This window comes from Neoarthrinium moseri (assembly GCF_022829205.1).
Source record: "Neoarthrinium moseri strain CBS 164.80 chromosome Unknown scaffold13_Wmoseri_CBS_16480, whole genome shotgun sequence".
Taxonomy (NCBI): Eukaryota; Fungi; Ascomycota; class Sordariomycetes; order Amphisphaeriales; family Apiosporaceae; genus Neoarthrinium; species Neoarthrinium moseri.
The window spans coordinates 492,817-513,578 of NW_026055127.1; the positions used below are offsets into that span (position 1 = coordinate 492,817).

Sequence of the window (20,762 nt, forward strand, 5' to 3'; positions counted from 1 at the left end):
CCTGTGTGCTCGTCTCGTGCATGGCCCAGGCGGTTGGGCTCCACCGGGGAATGCGAGTATAATCCGCGATTGTCTGATTTGACAGACGCTGCCCGCCAGGACGGCAGAGATCTTGCAACAACACTCGCCGGATGCGAGATGTGATGCAATCACTCTGGTCCCTTGCAGTGACGACGGAATCTGCTGCATGTCATTTAAACTACCCAAGTGGTTAAACTTGAAGAGCCAACAGAATGGTGCTTTTGCCTCGCTATGCCTTTACCGCCGATCTTCTATATCCCGTCTCCAGCACCTCCTGGGTGCATGCTCTGTAAGCCACATGTAGAATTCTTTTATATTGCAGCGAGGCATGCAGCGCCCGGGAATGTGATCCCGGCCCTGTGGTGGCGTAATTATTGGGCAACGTCAGAATCGAGTATTTCCGTCGTATTAGATGGCGGTTCTATACATCCGTGTCGCGTGTTGCGACCAGAGAGAAGACAAGGAAGGCCCCCTTTCGCTGCTGCAGACTCCAGGAAGCGAGCTGCGGCCAATGCGCAGGCCAGCCGTCTCATCCATCTGCCATTCTTCTGCTGCATTCCCGCTGGGGCACACCAATCTGTGAATGCAACATCAATCAACCTTGACAGACTGCATCCATCCTGAGGGAGCTTCGGTTGAAACGAATACGCAACTAGACGACCAACGAAACGAGCTCGGGGTGCTTAGGCAGCATTACGAAAGCGTGCCGAGACTGATGATCTAAGACAATACATCAGACGATAGTCTGTAGCACAGATAACCCATACGCAGCAAACTTTCGGGTTCTTTCGTCTCAGTGCCATGCCAGCGGGGAATAGAAAGGTCGTGAAAGCAGGGCAGGCCCGCAGTGGTGAGCCCTAGTGCAAGCTGATTGCCCACTGTGCAGGATGAAGGCAGACAGTGTCTACGCCACACGGCCGCCGGTACGACGTTGGATACGCGGATGCTGAAAGTGCGAGCAAAGCGAGGCTTCTGGCCAGTGCATTGATCGCCTAGCTAGCCATCTGGTCAGGTCACATCATCATGCTCAGGACGCCTCTGCGAGTTCTCGGCCACGAACTACTACCAAACTGCTCCATGGCAACTAGAGCCAGCGTCGGCCGATCTCTGGTCTCCACGATCCACCAACAACCCCCCCTGCTGAAGGTCCCCACTGTTGGAGATTCCGAGATCTCAGAGCCTTACCAAAATCCGGGAGGTCATGCGAGGGGTGACAAGGCCTCCGGGGCATCTCATTTAAAAAGCTGTCGACATCAGCAAGCCCCAGTGAGCACTGGGCGTTCGCGGAGCCTGGATTACCCTGACCGAGAGCCCGTCGCATACGCGGACCCAGCCAACGATAGGCGGCCTGCCTCATGCGCTGGCGCCAAAAAAGGACGGCCCACGCACCGTTGCAAGGTACAGGCGGAGTTAATTCACAATAGTACGGCTCAGCTGGAGGCGTGGGCGTGTCTCTGGGGGAGAGAATCGGCCACCTGCAGGGGGCCCAATCGAGAGCCGTGGTGTAGCATAGTAATCACTGGGCTGAGGGCTAAGGGAATGGATATTTATTTATACACGGTACGCGCAATGGCCATCTTGCCGTTCTGGGCAGTAGCATCGAAGCCGTCGAATGAAGTCATGGCATTCGAAACAACAGACTCTCCCAAAAACAGTAACTAGCCTGCCATCCCAAACAGAGGACGACGACAGAGAAGACTAACTTCACGTCACTGTCTCGTCCCAATTAAGCCCGGTACTCACTCAGCCAGCTCGCCTGTCGTGCCGGGGCGTACACAGTAGGTAGCTTTTTGCTTTCTCTCTCATTGTTACGCATCCATGCTGCTGGCAGGGCAGGGAATAATGAAGGACCCATCGCTAGGCTTGGATTCGGGGGTGCCGGGGGCCGCTGTTTGAGTGAATGCTTATGCTGGCACCCCAGTCTTGCCAGTGATCACATCAGGGCACGGATTGCCCACGGCGCAACTAAATGCCCTATCGCAGATCCAGTCTAGCTACTCCTGACAGTGCCGAACGAAGCTCCTCCAGCAGAAACTCCATTCTGGGGCCAGTTTTCAAGCATAACAAGGCTTGACCCTGGCTGCGTTCAGGCGTCCGCTCTCCTCCTCCTCTCTCGGGGAACATGGATCCTGCGACGAGGGACATGCACCACTGGACACGCCACGGTAGAAGACGGAGGCCGGAGACCGCGCAGTGAGACCGCTGGCAAGCTGGGTGCTGGATACTTTGGCCGTCTGCCGTCCCGTAGGACCTTTGACGCAGTGGGCGAAAGTGGGCGGCGATTTGCAAGGTGGAAACATGCAGACAAGACAGGGCCAGGCGGCCGGGGCAGACAAGGCCTTGTTGATCGATGCCCGGGCAATAATAACAACAAATAAGAATAATAACAATAACAACAGCAGCAGCAGCAACGCTTTCCGTACTACTGTGTACTGTGCAGTATGTAGAACTTTATTAATGGCCAGGTACCTCGTAGCTTGGACCGGTTGTAGCAGCCAGCTCCGGCTGCTGTTCAAGCAACCCCGGCGCCAGAGGCACTGTGTAATTAGCATAGCCAATGGGTCGGCCGTCTGGGTGCTCTAGGTCCTTGATTTTCTCGCGTCCCATTTCGTAACCAGCAGGTGAGAGTGACGAGGAAGTTATGCCGAGCTGTGTCGAAAATGGGCGCGCGAGGAGTTGTGCTAGCCACACAGCTACTACTGTGCTGTACATTAGTTAGCCAGCCAGCTAATGAAATCAATCAACCCAACGGCTTGCTTTCTGCGTGCTAGATTGCCTGCTTCAGTAGCCTCTCCGACCCAGCGACTAATTCCTTGGCTTCCTGCTGACGGCCTGCGATTTCTCGCCTGTCCCGTCTCATCGGACTGGACCTCACTGACCTTCGTTTCTCTCTGTACCGTAGTAATTCGACCAGCCGACAGTTTACTGTACCGACGGGTTCCCAAGAAGTCGGTTTGGCCAGCTGCTCCCAAACCACAGCGCCTGCGATCTCCCCAGCATCCTTACTTCCTGCTTCCACCACCGAGCAGGCGGCGGGATTGCACAGCCGGGGCCACGAACAACCAACCAACCCACCCTCGCTTGCTCCCTCTTGTGTCTACCTACGGGTCTCGACGACCGCATAGACACCGCAACGCTACTCTGAGCGCGCGCGCGTGTGGTGTGCACTCGACTCCAGCACCACCACCAGCGTGACCGCCAGCAGGAAACCCATTCGGCTGCTTCCCCAAGTTTACTGTTCCTCGACAGAGAACAGAGAAAAAGAGAGAGAGGGAGAGAGAGAGGGAGAGAGCAATCGTCACGCCTGTCCGGTTTCCACGACCCACGCCCACGCCCACGCCCGCGTCCACACACAACCCGCGACCCACGACCGCGGGACTGGCCAGCCAGCCTTACACACGCCAGACACCAGACCTGCTACAACCCCGAACTCTACAAGGGCAGATTGACTGGCATTCCTCAAGACAGCTCCCACCCCGAGATTGCCATGTCTTGACGAACAATGGTCACGACAACGACAGAGAGCGCCGGTTTTTCTTCCCCTTGCCTCGTCTTCGAAGGCCGTCCCCTCTGCCCCTAAGGACCGCCCCGGCACCATGCAGGCCGTCCCCAGTGTAAGTCCCCTTTCGTCACCCGTCACCCTGCCCGCGCTGCAACCTCGACCGAGCGTACAGGATGCAGCGCTTAGCATACATATATACACACAACACATACGCACATACACTGGCCCCTTCCGAGTCCTCCCCTTCTTTCGAATTGCCATGGCGTCTTGCCGTCTGCTTGCTACATTCCTCCTCCCTGCGCGGGATTGGTCTAACCGAGCCTGTGTCACCTGCTAACCACCACCTCCGTCACGACAGCTCGTCGGCACCGGCACTGCTGTCGCTGCGGCGACAACGGGTCTCATATTCGGTCAACTGGCCGAGGGACAGCTGCCGCCCCCCTCGCCGCGGCCTGCTTCCCACAAGAGAAAGGCAACCCCCGAGGGAGACTTGATCTCGCGCCCGGGAACCAGGGATTCCGCCGCTGCTGTCGCCGACAGCATTGCCCAATTCTCCTTCCCCCCGCCGCAGGGCGCCTCTCTGCAGCCACGAATCCCTCGCCGCTCGTCTCACACCCAAATCACTCCTCCGAAAGCCTCGAATTGGCGGTATTCCTACGGCAAGCAGGGCGACGTAGCTGCGGTGCCCATAGCCGAGGACGTGCGGGACTCATTCTCCTCCAACGGCTCGTGGATGCGCAGGCTCTCGCTACGCCCCTTGTCGCAACACGAGAGCCTCAAGTCGAGCAGCGGGCCCGACTCCCAGTCCGTCTTCTCTCGTGGCTCTGGAGCTCCCATCTTGTCGCCCCTCAGTGCAACGGGCCCTCAGCTCCCCCCAAACAAACTGGTGAAGCGCTCCTCCACTAGGAATGGTGTCGACACGGGACTGGTAGTTCGGCGCGGCTCGAGGTCACAGATGCCCACATTGCGGCGGCCCGCAACAAGTCACCAACGATCTGCGACGCTTCATCAGCTGTCGGTGGAGGCCGTTCCGCCCGTGCCCAAGTTCTCCTTTGACGTTCAACCACCTCGGCCGAGGGCTCAGACTTTGGCAACGCCCCAGATTGAGCCGGCCGTGGAGATACCATCGAGCGACAGCTTCAGGTGGAAATCTTTCTTCCATGCCAGGATAGCTCGAATCACAACCAAGGCGTCCTCGAAACGAAGTGATACGGTAGACCCGCCAGGCGCCAAGCGGATCTGTGTCGAGCAGAATACTCTCGAGAGAGCATATTTAATTACGCCTAGATCTGTCATGGCTGCTCCGGTCGCTGACCAGGTTTACCCCAACGTTGAAGCCGACGCAAGTGCTGAGGTTGAGGACAGCCCCCAAAGTTCCAACAAGACAGACCCGTCACCTGGTGCTACACCCTCCAAAACCCCCAGAAGATCCATATCAATGCAGTTCAGCTCGCCCACGAATTGGATCTCTAAAACTGGAAGCATCAGGCGGCGCAAAAGAGGCGCAGGTGGTGATGGCGCCAATTTAAACAAGCGTTATGCGTCTGATCCGGTGACTGGTGCATCTGAGGCGCACGCCGGCGACGACACAGGCATGGCGGAAACTCTCAACAGAGCGGGGGAGCCTAGTCGGGTTGAGTCGGAGTTGACAGCTATATTCCAACCGCCCAACACCAGCAGAAGCTCTTCGTCACCTCTCCCGCCGCTGTCAAGGCTTTCAAGCTTCCACATCGACCTGAACCGCCTTGGCTCATCTGGGAGCCAGGGGAAGCTAGACGATGCAGCCGCCGTTGGTCATTCGACGGCCACCATAAGAGTGAACTCAAATGCGTCTCAAGCTCGGACGCTAGACCGTGCGTCCACAGTCGCTAGTTCTGAGTACCACCGTGGGTTCACTTCTGGGGATGATGATGACACAGACTTCAAGACAGATACCCCGTTTGACTCTCTTCGGACGGTGGGCTCTGGACGTCGGAGAACGCTGGACTCGCCTTTGGAATCAATGTTTGACGAGTCGCCCCCCAGCACAGCGGGAATCAGCAAGCAGCCGAAACGCTTGTCTATACAAGAGATATTGGGCCCAGCCTTTGACGGCGGCAACAAGATCATGGAAGAGGATGAGGGGTTGCCTACGCCAGTCCGTGGAACTTACGATGATGCAGAGGCTCATTTTCGACTTGCCAGTCTCGAGGACGAGGGGGCTTTCAGATATCGATCCGGATCGCCTGATTACCTGTCACATAAAGATATCGGCAGACTCTCGCTTGACGATGACGACGATATGGATTGGGCCCGAGATGATGAGCACGACGTATGCAACCACCTCTCGCCTCCAAGCTCCATGAATTCTCGGAGAGGAAGCCCCAACCACCGGGCCGCTTTGATGATGATTAGTGGCAACGAGAGCCGTGAGTCCCAGCGGGATGTGAGCAGCGAGCGCCCACGTAGCAATGTTTTTGACTGGGCAGAGCCGGCACCTCATGACAAGCACGAACAGGATGGACCGCGGCCGAAGACCGTCCATGGAAAACAGGAACTTGACATCAGGGGTGGAAGATCAGCAAGCCGGAGAGGCCCAGTGGCTGCGCACATCCGGAGTCAGAGCGTTCCCGTCGTTCCTGATCTTGTTGACAGTTCCAAATCAACACCAAAATTCGGCACTTGGGGCCTAGGGTCGAAGAACGTTAGCGAGGACTGGGACGACGACTTTGAATTCGAAGAAGAGAGCGAGGCCGGCCGCATGGAAGGCAAGAAAGCAGAAAACCGCTTGTCTATGATTGTCCCAGCTTCCATCCAGGCAACACAGCCCACGGTGAAAGCACATTCTGGACAGATCCGCGAACTGTCGCTCCTGGTCAACGACCTAAAGCGACTCTGCCGCCTGGGAAGAGAAATGGAGATGTTAGCGGGCCCATACGCAAAGCTTTGGCGCGAAGCCGAGGGCATCATTGCTCTAGCGTCGCCAGACGACGATGCCTCGGAGGATATCTCATCTCACGCAGACACCGACGAATTTGACTCGAGCCTTATTGACGAACGCTTCCTCGATGATGGGTTCGATGCGGGAGTCCTCGACCGGTCTGATTTCACAGCCAAATCACACGGGGGGCAGATCAAGACTGCGGTGGTCAAAGAACGGCCCTTGGCCCGACGACGCTCCGTGTTCTCGCCCGAGGACGATATCTTTGGAACTTGGCCGCACACCGAGGGGGACCAGACCCCTGAGCCGCCTAGAACGCCCGAGCCCAGGAGGCCTAGCACCCCTTACAATCCTTCTTCGGTCGCAAGATCTCTCATGGAATCGATGCATTTGCGCCGCAGGCAGCCTACCGATGTTGATTACGAGGAGGGAGAATCGGATGGAAAGCTCAACTTTGACACCAACAGCTTGAAGGAGCTTGTCAAGCGCGCTGGTGACCTGCGAGACTCACTCTCGGACCTCGTCCGCAGGGCAGACCACATCACCTCCAGCCCGGTTCGCACACCCAGGCGAGAGCGAGCTAGCAAGACCGAAGATGGCAGCCCTGCTTTCACGCGCGTCTTCGAGGATCCTGCTACGACCCCGACTCCAACTCGTCAACTTCCCCATAGTCGCAGCAGCAACTCGGTGCTCAGTAGCGGCTCCGTCGCTGCCTCGCCATCTAACGGACTGAGTCAGCGCTTGCAGATGATGACAGTAGGATGAGTCTCTGTCCACCACCCCGCCCAACAAGCACAGTCCAATCTGGTGCTTTGTATATGTACCGTCATCTGTTTAATTTGCATAGCGAGGGTGACGATGGATTGTTTCCACCAAGAAGACACATGCAGGCCGAACTTCCGATCGAATAGGTCTGCATGATCGCAATACCACATCCGCCAAGACGATGTTTAATGTCGTCAACATCGGCGCGTGGATAATAACAACATTCACCGGTGGGCTAGGTTAACCCCACCTGTCACACGCCAGAATTTAAGAACATCTTCATGAAATATTATCAACGAGAACATGAGTGCCACTCTTGTTATTGACACCTGGACTTTTCTGGGAGACGACAACGACGCATTCCCAACGAGTATAGAAGGTGGAAGCTCTTTTGTTTTTGAGTACGACTGATGACATTACCCACTGTCATTGTTCGAGGCTTGCATACTCGAACATGACAGATGGGATCACATTTTTACCGAACACCATTATAAACGCACGCGTACGAATGAAATCACCGATCACGATGTATCCGAAGCGTCTTGAATGGACGGCCATGCTAGATTTTTGGCCTCTCCCAACAGTTTACGACACCCTCAAGTTACGCGACACTGAGTCTACTTGACTAGCTTTCTGCAGCAAGGTCTGGTGCCGCTTCCAGTGGCTCGGTTGAGCCGATAATGTTGCAAAGTCGGGCATATCTAGCCTGGACTACCGAGGGGAGGGGCGCGCCTCACATAGGAGGTTGTACAAGCCCAGTCAGTGGTAATAGGAGTTGAACGGATTAATGTGTTTCATTTTTTTCACTTTGTCACTACATAGGGAAAGGGTAAACGGCACAAAGGATGGCATAAAGAGGGGCATTGTACAACTCCCGGTAGACTAGGGCATGGAGGATTGGCTTCTTCCTCGGACGGTTCCCAGGCTACGGCTACGGTAGGCTAGGTTAGGTCAAAAAAAGAGAATCAAAAGTTTAGCCGGCCGCATGAGGACTTGCTTTGATTGAGCTCACTTCTTGAATCCTTCTCGGTATTACGTGATTTTCTCTTTGTAATCTAGTGACATATTGGAGTCCTTCGCTTCCGAGCCCCTGTGTTTTCATCCACTGTACTCTTCAGTGGTGGGACGCTTTGGGCTATAGATTTGATCATGCCCACGCTCCCTCGTCTACTCTGCGTCGGTATCACGTAGTCGGATACCTGTCCTATCGTTTGCGGAGTCAGTTCACCCCAGGTCTGAGAGCCCGGCAGATCGGCCGAGGGGGCCGGCCCACTTGTCGCCCACCCGGCCCCGTATACTCGAAAAGACTTGTCACGCCGGACCATGGTCCGGACATACATGGCAGATACGCTGTACGTAATTATTATATGCCAACACTAGGGCGATGATTTTTTTTTCCCTCTAATTTTATTGCTATCTTTCATTACAGCCCGCACAAACAAAGCGTCCCCCTCCGATATAATCTCAGACAAGCGGCTTGTGTCTCCATCGAAAGGCGACTCGCTTGACCATCTACGGTCCGGGAGCCACAGTCAAGGGGATGTGGTCTAGTGGTATGACGTTTCCTTAGCATGCGCACTCGGGATTATCCCGAGGAAAGTATGGAAAAGGTTCTGGGTTCGATTCCCAGCTTCTCCACATATCTTTTTGGGTTCGCTGGCAACATCGTTGACATAGGGGACTGGTCTTTTTCTTTCTTCTTCCTCCCTTTGGCTTGCTTGTGATTCCTTCAACGCAGGATCCGTAACTTGTGTGTTTCTGCCTCCGCGGTTGTCCTGCTTTGCTACTACTCACGCGAGGCTTGTGAGTCATCACGACCACGGGGCGGCCTCCCTGCTTCTAGGTGACTATCACTCCAGCGTATTGCATGCTGCTGCATGACGAATAGAACTCTATTTGTGCTATTATGACATTGGTATAGACCTGAATATTCATTTCTTGTATATACATTACTTCAGGTTCGACTAAGATTGTTCAGTCAGTTCAGCGTGAGCGTGTACTCCACTCCTATAGGCCACATCTCCATATGCTCTTCTTGGGTTTCTCGCCATAATTCTCCTCTTGCACATTGTGCTGACCAACAATAGTCAAGAAGACCTGCGCATGTGTTAGGCCGATTTCTAAAAATTATGAGAGCGGGAAGGTCCTGTCTTACCTGATCCAACGTTGTGGGACTGACGCTGTAGTGTTCAATGCCTAACCGCTCCTTCTGCTCTTCGAGAACCACGATCAACTGGCCGACGGGGCTTCGCTCCTTCTCGCTGCCGACGACCTCGTTCGCGGGGACAGAGAAACGCATCTGTCCGTGGTATGTTTTCTCCTCAACCTGGGCACTGGGGTAGGCGCTCAAGACCCATTGCCGCACCTGCTCCATCTCTTCGGGCGTGGAATGGGGCGCTGTCTTGCTGACAAGATGGACATGCAGAGCGTCGCCAAATCGCTGGCGTAAGTTTTCCGTGGTACCCATGGCAAGCATGCGCTTCGCGAGGATGCCAGCACGGTCTGCCAGGGCATCGGCCTCCTCCATACTGTGGGTGGTCAATAAGATCGATCGTCCCGGGACGATGGTGCCCAGCGTGTGCCACATGATTCGCTTGGCGGCGGCATCGAGACCAGACGACGGCTCGTCAAGAAGGACAACAGATGGGTTGCCCATCAGCGCGATACCAAGGGAGAGCTTTCGTTTATTGCCGCCCGAAAGTGCGTGAGCCATGCGGGTTGAGAAGGCACCGAGGCCGACCGCACGGAGGACAGCTTTGACGTTGTGGTTCACGTCGGGGATGCCTCGGATCTTGGCGTAGAACCGCAGGTGTTCTTCCACGGTCATAGAATCAATGGCATCAAACTGGGGACAGACGCCCAGGTGTCCTCGGGCCGCTGCTCTTCGCCTAGAGACAGAGGTATTTTCGACAAATACGTCTCCGCCGTTGCGGCTTGGCTGGATATCTCCACGGATCAAAGATATTGTCGTGGATTTGCCTGCACCATTGGGACCCAGCAAAGCAAAGACCTCGCCGTGCTTGACACCGAAAGTGACATTGTCAACAGCTGTGTTCTTTCCAAATGACTTGGTCAGATGCATCACACGCAGCCCGTCAGAGGACTGCGGCGTGCTGGTGACCCTTGTGAGTTCATTGGCGACTTCGTCATCCGAGATCGCCTGATCAGCGTTCGGGTCGACAGGCTTTTGGGTGAGGCGGCGGAATATATTGAGTCCTGCTCCGCTATCATACCATAATAGGATACCGAAGAGGATAATCGACTGCAGGATAAGGTATAGGATCGGGCCTCCGTAGACTGTCATTGCAGCAGGGTTGGGATTGAGGACAGTCCCATCGCACGCTGATGAGAACAAGTTGAGCGCGATGAACAGTGTCCGAACGACCGAGCCTATAGGCACGAAAGCTGAGACAATGAAGTGCACCAGTAGAATATCCTGATCGATCTTGTTGATCTGGGAGTATGTCAAGACGCATAGGTAGGCAATGATATAGACGAGGAACCCGACTGCCTGACCCGCTGCCGCAAATGCGTAGGCGGACAGCTGTGTTTTGCAAAACAGTGAGATAACATACGCCATAAGGGTCGATGCCAGACCGTAGAGCATGAAAATGAGGAAGAGATAACCAGTGCTATAAGTCCAGACGTTTGAAAGGCCGGCCCACAAAGCGACGACGATGATTGTAGATACCAGCACAATGGCAAAGTCGAAGGCAGTGTAGGCAGTCCATAGAGGGAGAGATCGAACACCGTTAGAGTATTGCAGGCCACGAACGTTGCGGCGCCGTTCGACATTAGGATACAGCGCAAAGAAAGCTGGATAGGCAGAGAGTGCCAAGCCGAAGTAGATCAACAGTTGTAGGGAATTGCCAGTGCTGGGGACCCAAGGAGTATCAAACGGCGCATATGTCGTAGCAATGCTGATGTTTGCCAGCATGGTGTCCAGGATGTTCTGACCAATAACTGACGTGTATACATCAGGGCCGGGGACGGCTTTGTAGGCCAGTGTTGGCTGTGACGTGGCATCGCCAAGCCACCACCCAGCTGGTGTCACGTTCTTGCGGTTTTGGATGATATAGTTGTCAAAATCGTTGAGTGAGTTGACCAGATGAGTATGGTTGACAATGGAGGCTATCAGCCCTGAATAGCTTCCAGTCCCCGAGCTGCTTGAACCCCCGGTGCCACCGCCAAGTTGGTTCTGGAAAACTGGAACTAGAAGGCGTGTTAGAGCGGACGCGCTAAACTGCGAGGATGTAGATGGTCCAGCGACAAGAAAGAGATTCTTGAACAGGTCATTGAAATTAGAACTTGACCCGCCAGAGTTTTGTTCCGTTGGCGTGCAGGACGGCTGGTCTTGCCCCTTAATGAATAGAGAAGTCAGGCCGGCAGTGATGATTGGGATGAGAAATGCAGCAGCGTAGGGGAACCAGTTTCTTTTGAAGATGGTGTAACGCTTCTCGAACAGAATCAGGATCTGCTTTGCGAAACCAATGTGCTGTCCTGAGAGCAGTTCCAGGTTTTCTTTATCGGATCCTTCCACGGCCAAGACATCTTCAGAGCTGGTATGCTTATCATTTGCAGCATTGCCCTTAGCAATTCCGGCATCTGGCCGCAGAATCGCTTCGCCCTTGATTTCTTCAGCAACCTGGAGGAAAACGTCCTCAATTGTTGGCCCAGAGTATTTGTAATCGTGGATGCCGGCGTTCTCCAACGTTCGAATCACTTCGGCGGCTGCAGCTGATGTTTGTGCGATATAGCTGATCACATCAAAGGAAACCTTTCGAACAACACCCGCCACTTCGGGAGGATCTTTGATGTCACGAGCGTTGAAGACGTGGATTCGGTACCCAGCTCCGAGGCGATCTTTCAGCTCCACAGAGGAACCTTGAGCTCGCAGTGTTCCCTTTGACAAGATTGCGATCTGATCTGCGAGGAGGTCTGCTTCATCCAGAAAGTGAGTCGTCAAGATAATCGTGCGTCTCCCCCTTTCAGCGAGCAGGATGTCCCATACTTTCCGGCGAGAAAGAGGATCGATACCGGAAGAGACCTCATCGACGCAACAAACAGCACTTCCACCAGTCAACATCATTCCTAGTTGCAACTTTCGCTTCTGGCCGCCGGATAGTGTTCTTGACATGGCTTTGAGTTTCGGGCCGAGATCCACAGAGTTGATTAACTGCTCTATCTCAGCGTGGGTGGAGTGGTTTCTTGGTGACTTGAGTCGGTTGAATATCCGAATATGCTCGAACACGGTCAACTCGTCCCAGAGGACGTTCTTCTGGGGAGCAATTCCCAGGCCACCGGTGCCATCGATAGTAATTTGCCCACTTGTGAGCTTGCTGGTTCCCGCAATTGAGTCCAGTGTTGTACTTTTCCCAGAACCATTAGCACCCAACAGAGCCAGAATCTGGCCTCGCCCAGCCGTCAGCATTAACTCGTTGACTGCTACAACAGGCTCCCTGGGACGAGAAATGAAGGTGAACAAGCGGCGAAGGGCACTTGGCTTGTAAATTTTCGTGAACTTTTCCAATCTGACTGCAGCATGCGGGGCATTGCCATTACCGTTACCCCGGATGATCGTCCTGCCCTTAGTCGTCGACCCATGGAATTTACGTTCTAGTACCGCACCTAGGATAGGATATCCGATTATCTGTATAATCAGGAAGATCCAGAGAACAATACCCGGGAGAGTCCAGGGACTCTCTGGACCGCTCTCGGTGAGACTGGTGGGATAAGAATGCTTTTCAAAGCGGGCAACAAAGGTCAGAAAGTAAACAAAGTTGCATGGAGCAAATAGTAAGCTCAAAATAGCAACAGTGCCGTTGTTTGGTGAGGTGAGAGATTGTGCAAGGACGCCCAGAACGCAGTATACAATGGTACAAACGACACCCGAGAGCTGTGCCTTGTGGAAGAAAGCTGCACCGAGTATAGACAGCGACGAAAGAGCTAAGCCGCATAGGATGAAGTAGATCAGAATCATGCCCACGTTAGTAGTCGCAAAGACTCCACGTCCAATGATGAGCGATGATATGACCCAACCCGGGAGGTAGACCAGAGTGAACGCGATGTGGTAGGAGAGCAGTCGAGACGCCTGTGCGTGCCACCTATGTCGTGTTGGCATCATGGCGTCGAGTAGCTGGGCCATGCCCGATTCTCGCTCTGTAGCCATGAACCCCGTCATGTGATAGCATACGCCGATGAGCGTGAGGAGAAAAGCCACGGCTAGCCAGTTCGACAAAGCGGACTGGTAGTTGCGTCTGATCTGCTGTGCGCGTTCCTCCTGGGTCAACGAGGTAAAAGGGTACTCCTCCGTCGTTCTTGGGAAAGACCCGCCGCCAGTGGAATTGAGATTTGCAATCGTTGCATCAACCGCCCTCTGCAGCGGGAGAGTGAAGATCTCGGCATCATTGGTATCCTTGGTAGTGTCAATCTTGGCGCCCAATGAGCCGTCTGCCCTGAGCGTGTAGTTCCAGATTCCGCCACTGCCCTCATCCGGGGAGGCATTGAAAACCACGGCGCCATAGCACGTGGTCACGGAACGGAGAGTCGTACGGCACTCGGTCCGTAACTGGGTGACTGATGAAAGTCTCGTCGCAGTTTTGCCGGCGTCTGTCACAACGCGGGCAAGCGAATCGATGACGCGATCAATGTCACCGCCTGAGTGGCCACTGTTGATGAATACAACTTTCTCACGGCCTGTTTGAGTGGCGACATCGAGTGCGCTGGCCAGTGACCGGACCGGGTGCGGATCACCAATGCCGAAGACTGCTGGTGTAGCGAGCAGATTCCTCGCGAAACTCAGCAAGGCCCCGAGGACTATTGGCAGCACCTAGGGTGTGTGTTAGTCATTGCATTGCTGTAAGGACCAAGACTGAAGCCACGCCAGAAATCCAAGTGAGGGATATGCAAGAAGATGCATATGTTACCCCTGTTGGTCGTGATGCTATACTGGTGAAAGCGCATGGAGCCAGAGGGATGATAGCCGCAGTGGTCCAGGCGCCTCCTGAACATGCCCTTGCTTGTTCTTTTTCTTCTCCGTCCCATTACGGAGCGGATTTCCTTCGCGCGGTATGCAGAAGCAGCAAAAAAGCAGAAGGCGTCGACTTACGAAGGCTCGAACGACAGTTGCTAATGAGTGGCGAAACAACACAATCTTCAAGTTCTTGGCCGTCAAGGTCCAAGTCTGCCGTATGAAGGCCATCGCGAACGGGATGGAGCGATCAACCAGCCGGACTTGCGTTCCTTCTGATTATTGCCCGGAAGTCGATCACGAGAGAGTGTTCATAGCGAAGTGAAGCGATATATTTCTCTTATGTCCGAGCGTGGACGCGCGGATTTGTACGAGGGCGAAGGTTTAAATATCATCCCAAGTGCGTTGTTCAAACGGAAGGCCGTGGCAAATGGCGCACCCGATGCTCTCGTCCAGCCAGTGCAGATTCCAGTCGGTGCAAATGAACGATGCTTGAGGTGAACCAAGATGGGCCTTGGGGAACGGAGGCACCTGCACGGGGTGCGTGTCGACGAAATAAAGATGTTGACGATGCACGTCTTACCTCACCCGTATTGCTGGAACATATCGAAGACGTAGCCCACCCCCAGCAAACATTAGCACTGCCGCCTCCGATCGGGGTTCTGATTGACCCGGCTACAGGGGGTCCGCAAGCTACGTGCTTCTAGTGGCTGGCCTACCTAAGCGAGGAAACCTCATGGCCCAGAGCCCAAGACTCTAGCGTCTAGACCGGCCCTTCCGGGTATCCGTTTCACCTTATTTCAACGCTTCTCCAAGACCCTTCCTAGCCATCCTCCCATTCACTAGTCTCTAGGCAGACGAATAATTCCTTGCTCAAATACGAATGCGACCAAAAGCCAACTCTGTCCCATTGTGCACTCTGGCCTGATGAAGTGGCAGAGATGCTTAGCCTCGAAGGATTTCTACACTTCCAAGAAGCTGTGCCCAAGGTTTTATACAGACCGGGCACCGTACGCGCCTAACCCGGGCGAGACGAGCCACAACGTGGGAATGTCAGTGTTAACCGAGCGCGTTTCCACAATTGGAAAGTCTTCGTTCTCGGGCGCATAATCTTGCCTGCCGTGATCCGCCCGCATGGGATGCCAAGCTCAGTGGGCAGAATACCGACTTACTTCGTGGCTGTGCCTTCAGAACGCGCGGATTCGGAGCCTTTCCCCTTGGCAGAAACGTTCTCCCAGAAAGGGCAACAAACATCTCGTGGTCGTCTACCTGCGGTTTGGTCGCATTTTCACAAGTTACGAGTACAGCAGGCTGAGTTTGTGATTATACGATTTGGTTTGCTACTCCATGGACTAGCCAGCCGTATTACGGACGTCTTCCCTATTTCATTGCGCTTGCTGACAGTATTGTATAGTCTGAAGATTATTTCGTTGACCAGATCAAGTCATGGGTAAATCGTGACCTGCGCAGTGTCATGTATTTGGTACTGGTCGATGTGCTCCCTATCCCTGTTTTGACGTCAACCCATCGTGCTTCATATGGCTGTGAAAGCCAACAACCTGGTAGTCTACGACTTTGTCGTGGGCAACCTGCCAGGAGAGCAGGAACTGGTTAAACTATGTACTCTGCATTACCTGGAGTGCAAATTCATAGGGGCCTCCATCATGCTTATAGTGCCCAAACCTTACCGGTTGATGTAGATCTGCTGTTGCTATCGCCATATCGATCTATCCCGCTTTCATCAAGCTACGCTTATAGGCAATCTTGGTCCCCGTCCGGGACCCGAGCTAAGCCTATACTTTGTATGACACTTCCAAAGATCCTCCAACTGAAGGGGAATACGTTGGAACCCTCGTTTCGACAGACATAAGACAAGGCTCTCAAGCTGGCAGTACAACAACCATCTAAGCCAAAATGGGTCAAACCAGGCGTCTTACTCGACATTTTACAGCCTCTCGGAGCGAAAAAGTGAATGAACAGACATGTAGTCCCACGACGACAAAATGTTGCGGACGTAAATTATATGTTCAAGTGGCAAATAAAGATTGATACCACGAATATGCCTTTCATTGGCGCCATCTCCGTTCTTCTGCTCAACCGCCCACCTTTCGTTCACCCATTGGCGTACCTGCGTACCTGATAATATAGATGATCCATGACTGTGGGAACTCGAAGCCGATATCACGCCAGGCGCGCCGTCTCTTGCTCAACGCCAGCATTGCCAGGCCGATCATGTTCTCGGCCACAAGTACGTGAGTCTACTTTTCCCTGAGCTGCTGAAACCTAGGCTGTCATGTATCGACCTCGTAATGGAGCGCTGGGAATAAGAATCCCTTGGCTATTGCCTTGAATTTCTGTATTTCATGTCGCATCCGGCATGGCCAGCTTATTTCATCCAAGGCAATACTCTTCGATAAAAATGAAGGCTTTCATATAGTTGAAGGGGTGTGATATTTTATTATTGCTCGCAATATGTTACCCGGCACATTTTTCACCTCATTAACCCAGGCAACCCTTCAACTATACATTCGTGTTCCATTAAATAGTCTCAAAATAGTGAGAACGACCAGTTTACTATCGCTAGACAAAAACAGGTTTGTTCCTCAATATAAAGAAGGACCACCGCCCTCTCGTGATGCGTGACATCGAGGTAGAGAAATCTGCAAGATGACAAGGCGGATGGCTTCCAGCCTGGCCAATGAAAGACTAAGGAGCTTGATGACATCGGGTGGCATGGTTTGTGGTTAGCCACAGTTACTATCTTTTGGACCAAAAGCCTATATCGTACCCTGTCTCTTCTCCGTTACCGAACTCTTACAGCAGCAGATATTGAAGATGTCTGAACGACCACGGGCAAACCTGTCTTGAACTAGCTTGATCTTCCGACTACCCATGGAGTTTGTGTACCACGGTCGGAGCAAAGTAAACACAAATCATCTTCCATATGCACCTATACCTCAAGACCCGACGTGAAGCAACCCTTGGGACCAATTTGCCCGCAGATCATCGCCCGGTAAATCAGCTGTCATGAAACACAAGTATAGATAGGTGTTGGGAGTAAAACTGGAATCACGTAACCAATCACGCAACACCCACGCAGCTCAGAAGCACAATCTAGTCGGCACATACTGGATCAAAAGTCTGGTTGCAGGTGGCCGAAAGAAAATCATAATGTCCTATTGAATGGACCTTGAACGCCGCATCACAAGAACCGGGCGTGCCCTAGAATGCTAAAACTCGATCGAGTCTATAGGCCAGCTTCCTTCCAAAACGTATCATCTTACACGAAAAGCCGCACACATGTCTCCAATCCTTTTGATTGCCAATTCTAAACCGGCTCTAAGAATTATGAATATTTTATACCACAACTATTCACTGCCCTCCCACGAGGTACTCGGTCACCATCTTGGCGGCCCTCTCTGAGATTCCACATCGTTGTTGTATCCGTAGCCAGGGCCAGTTCGCGGCATAGGCATAGTTCGCTGACTAGAGGCGGTTCCTGGGCGGGAGATGAAGTCGTCCTGCCTTGATGGCATGGGAGGAGCCGTCATATTCCTTTGTGGTGGGAATTGTGGCATGTTCGGCGAGGCCACTGGGTTTGTGGCACTTCTCATAGGAGAGTAAGCTGGGCCGTTGTACATCGGCCCGTTTCGGGGTGGCCCACGGTTTGAATAAGTGGAGGGCGCTGGACTGGAGCGACCGCCCATGCCGTCATCAAACATGGGTTGCGTAGGCGGTCCACGATTCGAGAATACAGATGGTGCCGGACTAGAGCGACCACCCATACCATCATCGAATTGCATAGGCGGTCCACGGCTCGAGAAAGCAGTTGGCGCCGGGCTAGAGCGACCACCCATGCCATCGTCAAATTGCATAGGCGGTCCGCGATTTGAGTATGCAGACGGTGCTGGACTGGCACGACTGCCCATCCCATCATCGTACATGGGCCGGTTCGGTGGTCCAGGCGGGCCCTGCGGACCGGGCCGGGAGCCGAATTGGTTCATAGGGCGAGGCATGGGGCGGTTGCCGTAGCCGTCCATGCTGCCGGCAGTCGGCGACCTTGCTGGGGCCGGCATAGCTGGCAAACCATCCGGCGAGTAAGGCCCGGGAGTCTGCGTTTGAGGCAGACCGAAGTTGGAGCTATTGCCCGTTGCAATTCGATGCAACGAGGGTGCTGGGCCGCCAAAGGTACGGTTCGATTGAGCGGTTCCGGGACGGACAGGAGGGTAGTTGTTCAAATCCACCTGTGGCAAAGTTGGCACCGGCGACGTGGATCGACCCATTGATGCTGCGCCACCCATCAATGGTGCACGCGAAGAATAACTGCTTTGTGACGCCAAAGTGTTCGTTCGGGAGGGCAGAGGGCGCTTCTGATCCATAGATGTCATCTCGAAGCCGTTGGGTGTTCCTGGGCGAGAGGTGTATTGAGGAAGAGTTGCCATCGTCTCGGTACGACTCAGCATGGGCATTTCGGGAAGGGAATCGTCCTTCTTGAGTCCCACATTGGGGAGTGTGGGAAGGGTAGCCTGTTGTCTCAATGGCGGCTTCTCGCCAGCCCTCTTTGCCGCCTTCATCTCGGCCTTCATTCGCTGCTGCTCCTCCTTGGCGATAGCCTTGTTAACCTTGGCAGAAACAACCTTCATCAACCTCTTGTTAATCTTGCGCTCACAGTATCCGGATAGACCTCCATCCTGCCTAGGGATGTAGTGCCAGAGGAAGAAGACGTAGAACAAAGCAGCCATCAACAGCGACAGAGCGGAGATCACCCAGATGACCAAGGTGAACAGCATACCCGAAAGGACCACGGCTTGTTGATAGTTTTCGTTTGCGAGCGATCCGATTTTCTCGAAGAAGTTCATGATGGTCTTATCAGCCGAGCCGCCTTCGGTGGGGATAAGCTCTGAGGTGAACACCGCGTACAGCGTCAGGGCATTGACGAACTGTCGTGGTCCAGAGCAGAAGATGACGCGAATCCAAGCTATTACCTGTTAGCAAGAGGTTGCAGATACCATGGGGGGGCAACTTACATTGGAAACTGAAGTACGTGAACAGAGCAACGTACTCCGCTCCCTTTTTAGACTTGGTCAACTCGGCGAATACCAGAAAACGTCGCCAACCCTGTCCCTTGCCCATTCGGGTTGATTCCAACCTGACGGCCAGAGTGTCCAGATAAGACTCAGCGACGCTGCCGCGGCTCATCACCCGCCAGGCACGTACATGCTCGAATGCTAGGTTGATGAACGAGGCAATAATACAAATGGAGAAGATCCATTTGGAAACGTCGAATGAGATGAGTTGGGATGGTTCAATGCTTGATGTCCACTGGCCAAACACCAACAAACTGACAGCAGTAAAGCTATCAACGCCGTAAACGGCAATCGAAATGAGGATAGAAATGTACACATAAACGTAAGCGGCAACCGTGAAGCCTGAGTTAGACTTGAAGTCCTTGAGACTCTGCACACCGAGTGTCAGTATAGGCTAGTTGACTGGTTCACGCATAGGGCGGCTTACGATGTAGTCCCATTTCTGCTCAGGCCGCACCTCAAAGGTCTTTTTTCGTCCCCCGCAGCCCATCTTGAATGATCGGTGGAATTGGCGTCCTAGATTCAGGCCATCCAAGAAAATACAACGAGTTCAAGGTGATTCACAAGCGAACGACGATCAAGGTAGAAGGGCAGAACGGGCTGCTAACAACAGAACCCAGCTGCCGAGAAGAGAAGGAAGGAAATCAAATGGTATCGAGAGTGAATGAGTGAAATGAAACGGGGGGTATCGTCGGTATAGTCGTCGTGATCGGTATCGTTTCGTCCAACCGGTCCCGCCGTCCAGCACAAGTCGTCACTCGCCCGCGAAGTTATCCGACTGTGCTCTTTGCTGGTGATGGAAGAGCAAGAGGCCTCGCAAGCGTCGGCAAAGAATGAAGTCGTAATGAGGAAAGCAGACAAGCCTCTCGGCGGCAGGCAGGGGCTTGGGACGAGAGAGGTCCGGCTCTAGCGCGAGTCCGGGACAACGGCGAGGTCGTAGGGCCGTCGATTGCGACAGGTCTCAGCTCCTGGCGGAGAGAGGGTGCATTCCAGCCTGGTGGAGAGAGTGACAGAATGGTGCTATTGTGGTGACATGCTTGACGTGTTTCCTTACGCAGACTCTATTCTTGGCCGCGGAATTTCGATCAGCACAGCGGTGGGTTTCTCTGGGCCTCCGCGGAGTGCCAAAAGGTGCAAGCAAGCAAGGAGATCCTTCATCCACGGCGGGCACGCATGGATGGTGGGCAACAAGGCGATGATGGCCCGAGGTTTGATCGACTCCCGCAAGCCTACCGGGTTGCGTATCAGGAGGACGGTTTTGGTTAAAGCGCGACAATGCGCTCAGGTTCAAGCCGGCAATGCAAACGAACGATGGGCTTTGTGTGGGCGAGAGCGAGCGCGGCCGTACGAGGTTTGGTTGTAGTGAGAGATAATAAGGAGTGACTGTACGGGGTTCTGTGATGCTCCCGGTGTGTGTTATTTGATTGTTTCTAGTGGTTAACGAGCGAACGGCAGCTTCATCGCGGCGGCGAGCGTCTGACGGTGATTAGTTCCCCT

At 53.9% G+C, this 20,762-nt stretch overlaps 3 protein-coding genes across 3 annotated transcripts; 1 reads left to right on the plus strand and 2 right to left on the minus strand.

Moving 5' to 3' along the window:
* Positions 1-3,617: 3,617 nt before the first annotated feature.
* JN550_004756 (uncharacterized protein) lies at positions 3,618-7,208 on the plus strand (the record flags this gene model as incomplete). The annotated part of the gene is made up of 2 exons (XM_049316306.1): positions 3,618-3,635; positions 3,882-7,208. The coding sequence occupies 2 exons, from the start codon at positions 3,618-3,620 to the stop codon at positions 7,206-7,208; spliced, it is 3,345 nt and encodes a 1,114-aa protein (XP_049173377.1).
* A 2,007-nt stretch (positions 7,209-9,215) lies between these two features.
* On the minus strand, positions 9,216-14,409 carry JN550_004757 (uncharacterized protein; the record flags this gene model as incomplete). Its single annotated transcript, XM_049316308.1, has 3 exons — positions 9,216-9,305; positions 9,364-14,037; positions 14,317-14,409. 3 exons carry the CDS (start codon positions 14,407-14,409, stop codon positions 9,216-9,218), a joined length of 4,857 nt encoding a protein of 1,618 aa, XP_049173378.1.
* A 3,167-nt stretch (positions 14,410-17,576) lies between these two features.
* JN550_004758 (uncharacterized protein) lies at positions 17,577-19,755 on the minus strand (the record flags this gene model as incomplete). Its single annotated transcript, XM_049316309.1, has 3 exons — positions 17,577-19,156; positions 19,206-19,635; positions 19,693-19,755. The coding sequence occupies 3 exons, from the start codon at positions 19,753-19,755 to the stop codon at positions 17,577-17,579; spliced, it is 2,073 nt and encodes a 690-aa protein (XP_049173379.1).
* Between the last annotated feature and the right edge of the window lie 1,007 nt (positions 19,756-20,762).